The 11,640-nt window shown below is 40.2% G+C and overlaps 1 protein-coding gene across 3 annotated transcripts in view; it reads right to left on the bottom strand.

Annotated features, from left to right (window-relative positions):
* Positions 1–631: 631 nt before the first annotated feature.
* The window catches only part of MCPH1 (microcephalin 1), a 276,405-nt gene continuing 265,396 nt past the window's right edge, over positions 632–11,640 (bottom strand). For all 3 annotated transcript variants that reach the window (XM_019428034.2, XM_019428032.2, XM_019428036.2), the window contains one exon: positions 632–1,022. In XM_019428034.2, the coding sequence (XP_019283579.2) occupies positions 967–1,022 (56 nt within the window). In that variant the 3' untranslated portion in view covers positions 632–966. The remainder of the gene's footprint in view (positions 1,023–11,640) is intronic.

Here is an 11,640-nt window from a genome sequence, read left to right as displayed (position 1 = left end):
ACAAGGTTTATAACGTGGAAGGAGTGGAGTTGTACCAAGGAACGACTGTTGTTGGGGCATGAGTAATACGAGGGGATTATTTGGGGCATATATTATATCAAAATTAAGAGAAAACCCTTCATTATTTCCCTGCGCATTTCTATCTTCTTCCTTGACGGTTTATTCTAGAAGTTGTTCCACTGAGGGGCTGGAAATTTGTTAAGGTAGGAATAACAGGTGAGATGAGGAAGAGATAGCGTGGGGAGGGAACAGGATCAGGAGGGAGTCTTAGTGGCACCTTCAGCCTTGTTGGGATGTAGCACTTCTCTCCTATAGAAGGTGACAGGTCCACGTGTAATGATTCAGTCCCACTGCTGATTTCCTCTAAGGAAAGCCAAGCATTGTGGCAGCCAGTGAAGGCCACGATCTCTTGTTGGTAATGCTGTCCTCACCAAACACTAACTTGGAGAATTGGAGATCCTCTGGTGGCATTAATTATTGCAAAGCTCCTACACCTGTCTTCATTCATTACTTTGACAAAAATCTAATAAACTGATCAACATCCTTCATAGTTAGTGTATGGTATGCCAATAAAGATGTTAGAGTCCAACCAAGAAACTTTGGGGGTTGTTGGATCTCACTAATCAAACAATTTAATTCCCAGTCTTTATTTAACACTATGGGTGCTTTAATGACCAAGGTTCTGTGAGCTTTTAATCATGATCGTTATCACAATACTAAGATTGGCATTATACAGAAAAGGCCCCTATAGGCTGGCAGTGCTTCTTTAAAACACATTCAGTCATCAGAAAGTCACACAAAGGAGCTTCTTTATGTAAAAACCACAAGGCACACAAGGCAAACAGGTGATGGTGTCAAAAGGCATCGTGTTGTGTCCTTTCCTTCTCGTCAGGGTTTGCTCATTTGAATGTCCAAAGACAACGTTGCGAGCTGGTGGCGGTAGCCATGTGCTGACTGATGGCTCCATCACTGAAGCAACAGGTAGTTTTCAGAGGCACAGACCTGGTGCTGAGTGATGGAATCTAGAGAAAGAGAAAAGCAGTTTAGCATTTATAATGGCCAACCACACGGTAAAATAAGAATCTTATATATACGCAAAATCGTATTTTAAAGTCTTAGGCGGCTTAGAGCCGTGTTGTCTATGTGTCCACGTGCCCATATAGCACAAGTGACTATTTAAAATAAAGGGGCGCCTGGGTGGCTCAGTCGTCTAAGGCTCCAACCCTTGGTTTCGGCTCATGTCATGATCTTACGGTTCGTGAGTTCAAGCCCCACGTCGGGATCTGTGCTGATGGTGCAGATCTTGTTTGGGATTCTCTCTCTCTTTGTTCCTCCCATACACACTCTCTCTCAAAATAAATAAACTTTAAAATAAAATGAAAATTGAATTAAAAAAATTCAGTTCTTCAGTCATACTAGCCACATTTTAAGTCCTCGATGGGCACATATCCTAGATACAGCATATATAGGGTGTTCCCATCATGGCAGAACGTTCTATTAGCCAGGTGGCAAGTTTGCCAGTCCATGGCGGGAGAGACCAGGATTGTAATCTCCATTAGCTACAGAAAATACTCTCCGGCACAAGGCAATTTATATATAAATATATTAGTTTTAGTTATGGTACTAACTACACATTCTAGGCTGTGTATCTACCAATCCACAGCCTGTCTACCTCGCTAGTATACAAAGTTAGTACGCACAGTTTCTAAAACGCAGGTCTTCATATTTAAGTTGAAGAAGCTGGACTAGTCCTGTCATTTTGAAAGCCTATTATTTTATGAAAATCACAAGAAGTCACCTGGTCCAGGGTAAGCTATAGATGCAGAAGAACAGGCCAGCAGGAGACTATACTGCTCTAGGCCCTACTTCTATGAGGACGATAGAGGAATCCAATGGGTTGGCAGCACTGGTTGAATTACAAATTAAATTACAGTTAATGTAGTTTTTAGAATTTATTTTTATTTCTTGAGCAAGAGAGTGGGGGAGGGACAGAGAGAGAGAGTGAGGGAATCCCAAGCAGACTCCATACTCAGTGAGTAGCCTGACATGACCCTGAGATCGTGACTTGAGCCAAAGTCGGATGCTTAACCGACTGAGCCACCCGGGTGCCCCTACAGTTCACTTATTGATTACAACTATTATCCACAGGGAGAGTGAATTGATACTGAAGGACCTTAAGACATCACGATGATGAACGATAGCAGACGGAAAGTCAAAACATAGGTTTGTTCTATGAATAGGGGGAAAAGATGGAAGAAAAAAGGGGCGCATCTTAGCTGGAGCTCTAGATCGTGTCCCGGAAGTTAGTCGTCATTTGCCCAGTGCAAACGCACTTCCATACAAGAGGTATGAACTGGTCAGCTTTCAGAGGGGAGGAGCACTACCATTTGTCACATGTATAATATACATTATATATAATTAAAATTAATATATCCAGCAGAATAATAACAATTCTTATTAGTACTAAGTAAAACCACTTCTCTCCACAACCCAGTGAAGCAGTATTTTAATATCAGACCTTTATTCGTGGATGTGTTGTACATATTTTCTCTGTTATTCGCCTTTTGACTTTCCTGATGCAAAAAAGTGTTTTATTTTGTTTTTGCATTCAGAGCATGTAAATCTTTTACTGCAGTTGGACTTTGAACCATAGGTAGAAAGCCTTTCTTTGTACCTAGTTTTAAAGCGTATCAGTCATATTTTTTTCCAGGTTGTAAAACCCTGTAGGTTCAATTTTTACACTTAGATTTCTGACAGGATGTCATTTTCCAAAGCCAGAAAACATTACAAAAAGGGTGGCGATTTTTAAAATTAATCTAAAATAGAATTTAATGAAAAAAATGCCAAATATTTCTTTTAAAAAAGTGGCATACTTATTCTGACATTTATACCAAAGAAAAAATACATAGACAATTTTGAAAAAAATGAATGAGAGACAATTTGACATGCTAGATACCGAAACACATTATAAAATTACAATAGTAAAATAGTATGTAATTAGCACACAACAGATAAATAGACCAATGGGAAAGTCTGGAAACATGTCCGCGCACATATAGGAATTTAACAGGTGAGTCACAGGGCATTCCAAATCAGTGCAGAAGGGACAAGGTACTACATAGATGGTATGATCCCTTCACATCACACAATAAATAGGTTACAGATGAATTAACACTGTAAACATTTTAAAAAAATGATGGAAGCATTAACAGAGATAAGAGACAGGTTCTGGAGCTCAGGGGGTAGAGATGACCTTCCAAAGTGAAACCCAAATTCAGGTGCCTCAGGAAATAAGGCATTTGAATCCATGAAGAATAATTATTAAATATTAAAACCTTTGTAACCCACAACAATCAATAAACAAAATTAAAAATGAGACAGATTGAGAGAATTTTACACTTAGACCACAGGGCGAGGGTCCATGTTATACACATATTCTGTAGAACAGCATGAAAAGGAAAAATAGCCAGTGATAAGGATAGGCGACCCATGAAATATAGCTCCCTCTCTAATTATTCATACTCATTAGTAATTTAGTAATCAGGGGACGACAAATTGAGTAATGACACCTATTTGTTTAATTCATCAGATCACCAAATATCAAAAATATGGGTAATGTCCAGTACTGGTGAAGATGTGGAGGAAATGGAGACGTCCATATGCTGTAAAAGTATAAAGTGGCACAGCCGTAGGTACCCAAACTTACAAGTACACGTAAGCTGGGGCACAGTGATGTCACTGCTATGAATCTGCTCTATACAAACATGCATGCCTGGGATTCGGCGGGGATAATTACAGCTCAAAATAATCTCTTAAAACTGAATTCAAACCGTTCCAGTTAGAACACACACATAAAGTGTATAAAGGCAGAAACGGTGGAAGTCACCCCAAACGTCCAATAATAAGGAGTGCATGGCTTAATTGCACGTCCTCCAATGGTTAGAAAGAACGAAGTAGCTGTATGTGTGTAAAATGGAAGGCTCTCCTAGACAGAGTCAAATAAAAACTCAAGGAACAATATGTAACCCTCCATTTATAGAAGAACCCTCAAGCAATACACAGGTTTATACATACTTATTTCTATTTAAATATGTCTAAAAAAATCTGAAAAACACTCTTCCAGCTTTACTGTAGTATAAGGAAGGGTTGTAAGATCTGGGGACTCTATGTCTGTCTCTATTCCAGTTCTTTGACCGTGAAATCTGGTGTCACCCCACATATCCATGCATGCATGCATCCATCCATTCATTCATTCATTCATTGTGGTGGAGAAAAAGGTTGACTAGAGAAGTTTTAAATTTAGATCAAATAGAACCCTAAGTGTAACCTCACAACAAAGTCTGTGGCTGGCCCCTCACGCTTGGTGTGGTAGGCTCAATTAACCCATGGACTTTCGAGAAATGGTACTTGAGGTACATGTAGTGTTGAGCTTATGCGTATGGTAAGCAAAGCAGGGATTCAGAACGGAAAAGCATTTGACTGCTGAGTGATGGCTGGCAGCCAGGACATCCTTGTCCAGGGAGCCCCTCATGTCTCCAAGTTTCCAAATGGAAACACACACATGAAAAATGACTTCTACCCAAGTTCGTTTGTCATCTAAAGATAGTCACATCCCCTAATTCCAATGTCACATCATACAAATAGCCCTCAAACACCCCGTATAATGTAACCAATGGTACAGATGTTAGAGTAATGCCAGTCTGCCCAGCGGAAAGAGACAGATGGTACATGAGCACCTCCCATTAAATTTGCACTGAAAAAAAAAAAAAAAAAAGATGTTGTGTTTGTATTTTAACAAGGTTTTTTAGCAGGTCTTGGCACAGGTTTATGCACGAGTTAAAGTTTACTGGCCTTTCTTCTGTGTGGTCTGATGATTAGGATAGTGAAGGAACATGATGCTAGCTATTTTTTATAGTGTGGTGGTGGGCAAGCCACTTTCTTGAACTAAAACTCTAATTGCCAACAGCCAAATGTGGTTAATGGTACTGTGCGCAGAGAGTGCTAGAACCCTCAGAATGCTGTTGGGAGCTTTATCTTAGCTTATCACAATCAGCTGACTATTCTAGGGCTGAAGCATGAGTGGCCATGTGGCCAGACATTCACTCAATCAAGGAATCAGCTCTCCTGTTTAATAGAATGAGGGTCACTCAGCTTCCGGGAACACTCAGGACAGGGTTTTGACACTGAAGGTGCTCTTAGCAGTAGGGATGAGCAGGTTACAAATGACCCTAAAATCCTTTCTCCTAATGAGCCCACAGCTGCCCACTGTGTAATTTTCATCTGTTGATCTCACTTCTCTCTGGAACCACAATGAACAAGACTTCCTCCCCTCTTCTGATGGTAGTCTTGCCAGCTCCTCTTTTGTATGCTGAATAAACCACTATTTCTTCAGTACTTCCTCCCGGATCCCGATCTCTCGAAACCTCAGCATTCTCTCAGATGCTCAAATTCAAGTCTAGAAGTCATCTTTGACTCCTCTTTCCTAATATATCACGTGCAATCTATCAGCAAGGCCAACTGGCTCTAGAATTTTTATTTAAAACCTGGCAGCTTCTCACCACCTTCAGTGATATCATCCTAAATGTAACCACCACCATTTATCACCCAAACCACTGCAAGAGCCTGTAACTGCTCTCTCTGCTTCTATTTAAAGATATGTATTCCCCTACTTAAAATCCTATGGTAACTTCCATTTATTCTTAGAACAAAAAAACTAAACTTCTCACCATGGTCTATGAGGGCCTTGAGTGGTCCAGCCTCTGGCTACTTCTCCAGCATCATTTCCAACAGACACTCCATACTTAATGCCTCTCCTTATCTACCTTGATCCTAGCTGTTCCCTTGGTCTGAAAGGCCAGTGCTTTAGATCTACACGGGCCCACCCTTCTCTTCATCGTTGGGGTCTTACCTCAAATACAGCCCTTCCGCCAGGGGCCAACCTCACTTTCACTATAAATACTCATACCCTGTTTTCTTCATAGCATTGATCACCAACAGGATTAAAAACAAAAATTATCTTCATTAGAATATAGGTCCCAGGGTGCCTGGGTGGCTCAGTTGGTTAAGCATCCAACTCTTCATTTCGGCTCCGGTCATGATCTCATGGTTGTGAGATCAAGCCCCACATCGGGCTCTGTGCTGACAGTAGAGCCTGTTTGGGATTCTCTCTCTCCCTCTCTCCCTCTCTGCCCCTCACCCACACATGGTCTCGTTCTTTCTCTCAAATAAATAAATATTAAAAAAAATAGAATATAAGTCCCATAGGGGCAAGTATTGTATCTGCCTAGAATATGTTTAGTGCATGATCGGTGCTCAACAAATATAAACTGAGTGAATGACTTGACATATGGTATATTGGAAGGAAATAGCCTGGTCTAAAAGAATGGAGCAGTTCTCAACATTTTTTTCTGTTCTGATATTAGGCTGCAGATGTTCACATATGGGATACTTTCTTTCCCAGAGTATACCAAGGATGTGGGCTAGGTCATAGACAAGATAGTCTAATAGTTTATTCCTAGTATAACAACTTTTGCTTCCCACCCAAGAATTGTGAGTAAAATGACATTACAGGGCTAGCCTTGAATTCGCTAGTTTTTGTATTCTGTTTTATATTTATTTACTACTGGGCATAGGAATGCTAATGATTTTACTAAGTGGACCTTATAAAGACCAAGGTTGCTGAATCAGTTATAATTGTTTCTTGATTCTCCCAGATTTTTCTATGTAAACAAATGTATCATATGCAAAGAAGAGGACTTGTCTCTTCCTTCACAATTCTTATATTTTCTTTGTATTTCCTTTGTGTGTCTCATCTTATCCCTTTGATTGGGAACTCTATATCTTTGTTGAAATGAAAGAGTAAGAGCAGACATATGTATCACAACAGTCTTCCTTTTTATGGATGAATAATATTCTATTGTATATATAGACCACATTTTGTTTATCCATTCATCCATTGATGGACACTTGGGTAAGACACATTATGGCTATTGTGAATAATATGGGTATATAGCCAGAAATGAAATTGCTAGATCGCATGATAATTTCATTTAATTTTTTAAGGACTGACCATACTGTCTCTCACAGTGGCTGCACCATTTTACATTCCCACCAACAGTGCACAAGGTTCCAATATCTCCACGCTGTCAACAATCCTTGCTGTTTTGTTTTGTTTTGTTTTGTTTTGATGGTAGTCATTGTAGTGGGTATCCAGTAGCCCCTCATTGTGATTTTGATCTGCATTTCCTAATCTGATTAGTGATGATGAACATCTTTTCATGTGCTTCTTGGCCATTTGTATATCTTCTTTGGAGCAGTGTCTAGTCAAGCAAGTACTTGGACCATTTTTTCAATTCGTTTTTTATTGTTGTTGAACTGTAGAATTTCTTCATATTTTTTTAGATATTCATCTCTATTTTTGAAAACATTTTCTCCCATTTCATAGGTTGTATTTTTGTGTGGTTGACTGTGTCCCTTGATGCATGGAAGTATTTTTTTAAACCTATTTTTACATTTGTTGCCTACCTTGTAGCTTTTTAAAGCAGTGTGCACCTTTCTTCCTGCACATGTTCCAAGTCACTGAGACTAGTGAGCAAGTCAGTCTTTTAGGGATCTCCCAAGCAGACTGGAACAAATAGGGTCTACATTTGAGGAAAGGAAACCAAGACTGTGGGGCATGAGTAAGGAGCCATAAAACCTCCCTAATGCCATGAGCATGGCTTTGCTTGTTTGGGCTTTCACCCGGTTGCTGTAAACGTTTCATTGTTTTCCAGTGCTCCTACAGAATTTGTTCAGACAAAGTCGGTTCTGTTTTGGGTGTTTTGTTTTATTTTGTATTGGTGTTTTTGTGGGGAAGATGGGAGCTTGGATCTTCTTGGTCTGCCATTTTGCTGACATCACTCTGTGCAGGTGTCTTTTTTGATGGGTGGTGAGAAGCACACTTTTGATTATTCACTTCTCTAATTTTTAAAAAATGTTTACTTACTCTGAGAAGGTGTGCACACAAGCAGGAGCCCAGCGTGGGGCTTGATCTCATGAACTGTGAAATCATGACCTGAGATGAAATCAAGAGTTGGACGTTCAACCAACTGAACCACACCCAGGTGCCCCTTATTCAGTTTTTTAAATGGTTGAAATTATTCAGATTTTCTGCTTCTTGAGTCAATTCTGGTAATATTTTCTAGAAATTATCCATCTTCCCTATTTTCAAATTTGTTGATATAAATTTATTCAGCAAGCTCTCATGATTTTGAAATATCCTTACAGTATCTGTAGTAGCAGCCGCCCCAGTTTCATTTGTAGAATTGTTCGCTGGACCCTTTTCTCTTCCTTTCTTTCACAACACTGCTAGGATTTTGACTTTTGACTTTCTTCCCGCAAAGAATTCTTTTTTATCTCTTAAAAAACTTACTTTTTTTCTTTGGTTTTATTAATATCTGATATGTTTTTATTATTCATTTCCTCCTACATTCTTGTTGCTATATATTCATTCATCCCCAAGCATCAAAATTTAATAAAAATTGAATAAAAAAATGAGATGATTTAATCCAAGTATTTTTTTCTCTTCCTGAAAAATGGGGAACAGCTTCTTGTTATTTTACTTGGAGTTGGACCCTTCAGTCACAATCAGTTTCTGTAGCACACAGTTTGAGAATCCCTACTGTTAGTGGTTGCACAAATGAAGAGAGGCTCTGCTTACCAAGAGCAGAATTAAGATCTTTTCACAAAGGAAGCCTCTGAACTGAGAAGAGGGTGACTAGGAACGCTGGATCTTTAATTCACCGTGTGGTTCTGGTGGAGAAACTCAGATCTCTCTGTTTCCTCATGGAGAAAAGAAACAGATTTCTACCATGATCTCAGAACTCATTTCCAGCCGTGTAAACAACAGAAATGTATTATCTCACAGCTCTGGAGGCCAGAAGTCCAGGATCAAGGTACCAGCAGGTCTGGTTTCTCCTGAGGCCTCTCTCCTTGACTTGTGGAATAGCTCTTTTCTCTGTCCTCGCATGGCTTTCCCTGTGTGTATGTGCATCCCTGTGCTCTCTCTTCTTCCAAGGATACCAGTCCTGCTGGGTCAGGGCTCCACCCTTAGGATATTATTTAACCTTAAATACCTCTTTAGAGGCCCCATATCCAAACACAGTTCCATTCTAAGGTCCTGGGGTTAGGACTTCAACATTTTGGGGGACACCATTCAGTCCATAAAAAAAGGTCTACCACTTTAGGTTCTATGATGCTCAATATTAATTGGTTAACATGCAACAATGAAGGAACAGAAGTTCCAAGTTCCACGTGCTCCAGAGTTAATTTACTAGGCCAATATGCAAAGACAGCCAGAACTACTGGCAACATCCCATTAGGGGGCTGAGCTTTGAAGTTTCTTTTATGGCTTTATCCTCCTGGCCCAGATGCAGGAGTTAGCATGGCAGCACTTGCAGAGGGCTCTGCGAATTTGTACATAAGACAGTCTTGTGAACCTGTCGAAACCAGAATGCTTAGTGCTGGCTTGTAAGTGGCCGTCTGGATTCCCCACACTGATGACTGCATTTCTGGTGATGGATATAAAATGTTGCTGTGGTTACACTATTTCCTGTTCCCAGCTGAATATGTAGTTGATTGTCATGTTCTACTTTGTTTTTTTTTTTCCTAAGTGAGGCTTAAAAACTGTGCCTTGGCTAGTAAGGTGCAGAGAAGGGTCTTTTATTTTCCAGTTTGTCTGCCTGTCTTTAAAATGCTTTTTCACTTTTCTATCACTATTGATGCTCACATCCAGTGACTGGAGGTCAGCTGGCATAAATTTCACAGAGGGGAGCCAAGTGAGACAGGTTAGGAAATTTCAAAGATAACCATCTAGGACCACTAGTTGACCAATGAATGCAATTAAAGGGAAATACACTTTCTGAGCACACTCTTCCCATATCTTTCCAAGGCTAACACGTACTCTTTCAGCAGCTTGCAATTAATTTTAAAAAAGTCATTATATATATTATATATATATATATTATATATACATATATATATAATATATACATACACACACACTTTTTTTAAAAAAAGCTATATATTTCTTAAAAGCTTATACACACAAGATGTTGAAATTATAAAATTCCACAAATCAGTTTCAGTTTTAGTTCTCATTTATTTCTAGCCTGGTAGATGTCATCCATTTGAGAACAACTCAAAACAAAAATAATGTGTCTTATTGTCTGAGATTGTGTCTTAAAAGTGTACTGCCACTTTCTGCATGGTTGCTGAACTCCTGGGGGTGGAAGCCAAGGTATGAGCGTGGTATCAGGTCATGTTCTGAGGAGGGGGCAGGCTGGGGACAGACCGGCCCCTGGGTCTTTCCTTTCTCTTCTTCTTTCCATCCTCAGCAAATGGCTTCACCTCCATCTGACTGGTTCCTTATCTATGCAGTAAAAATGTGGACTACCAGGGACCTGAAGACTCCTGATATTATCTGTTTAACCATGCACCCTAAGGGCTGAGCCTCCCGAGTGGCCTCCGTTTAACAAAATGCCATGTTTAAGAGCATGCATTTTCCTGGGCCTAGTTCTGTGGTCAGCCATCTGGGGAAACAATGATCTATGCTAGCCTGCAAAGGCCCACATGCTATCAGAGATCTTTTTCCTGAAAACAATGACATGCGGAGGCATTCAAATCAAATGCTTTTTATAAGTTATAAGGAAATCATGCTGAGGCTAATTTTTTTCCCCCTTCGGCACCGCTGTTGAGCATAGTACACTATGTTCCCACAATAGCATAAAATGTATGTCTTATCACTTGAACACAGCCCAGACAATAAAAGGGCGCCCGAGACTGGAAATATGTCTTCTGAGAAAGGCCAAACCAGCCTTAAGTGATAACACCAACTGGGGATGAAGAAAGTGAAAAGAAATGATTACAGCACAAAAATTCGCAGACTAGTGATGAATGTACTGGGGTCTCAGGACTCCCAACCCCTGCCGAAGGCCTCACTTAAGACGCCAGCCAAGTTACTTGGGACTTTCGCGTCTTAGTTTCTTGACTTGTAAAATGGGAATTCTACTCTATGGGTGTGCTGGGGGAAAGAAAATTACTGGAAAATGCTTCCATTCCAACGTCAGGTAAAGGTAACATTTTGTTTCCTCGTGCCGGGAATTTGGTTTTTGTTTTCCTGTTTATTTTCATACATATTCAAGTGCCCACAAGTATTTTCTCTCTCAAAAATCCCCATTTCTCCTCCTGGTGGAATGATTCATCGAGAATCTTGGCCTAAGTATACTGCTGTTTCAGGGAAAATAGACTCTGGGGAATGAATTGGGAACATAATCATGGCCGTTCAAACAGCCTCGTTATAAGGCAACTCAGCGTGTGTGAGACTCTCCACGGAGCAAATGAGTAAGACATGGGGAGCCCTGTTGGGAGATCTCATAAGTTCACACCGTTCTATGCCAGCAGCCAGGAGGGTAAGCTGGCTGAATGCTCCGTGGTCACCGCTGAGCGGCCGCCTCCAAAGAACAAGCTAGACGTCAGGAGAAAGTCTTATACTGGAATAATCATTTGACACTTTTGTTTGTTTTTAAATAGAAATGTTGGATCAGACAGTGAAGGGATAAGGAGGCTTATCTGCAGGAATCTAGTCCTAGGATGTCGGAGGTC

Source organism: Panthera pardus, unplaced genomic scaffold (genome assembly GCF_024362965.1).
Source record: "Panthera pardus isolate Hobbes unplaced genomic scaffold, ASM2436296v1 HiC_scaffold_13, whole genome shotgun sequence".
NCBI lineage: Eukaryota > Metazoa > Chordata > Mammalia > Carnivora > Felidae > Panthera > Panthera pardus.
The sequence above is the reverse complement of the archived record's forward strand: the minus strand, read 5'-3'. Positions and strand labels throughout refer to the sequence as shown.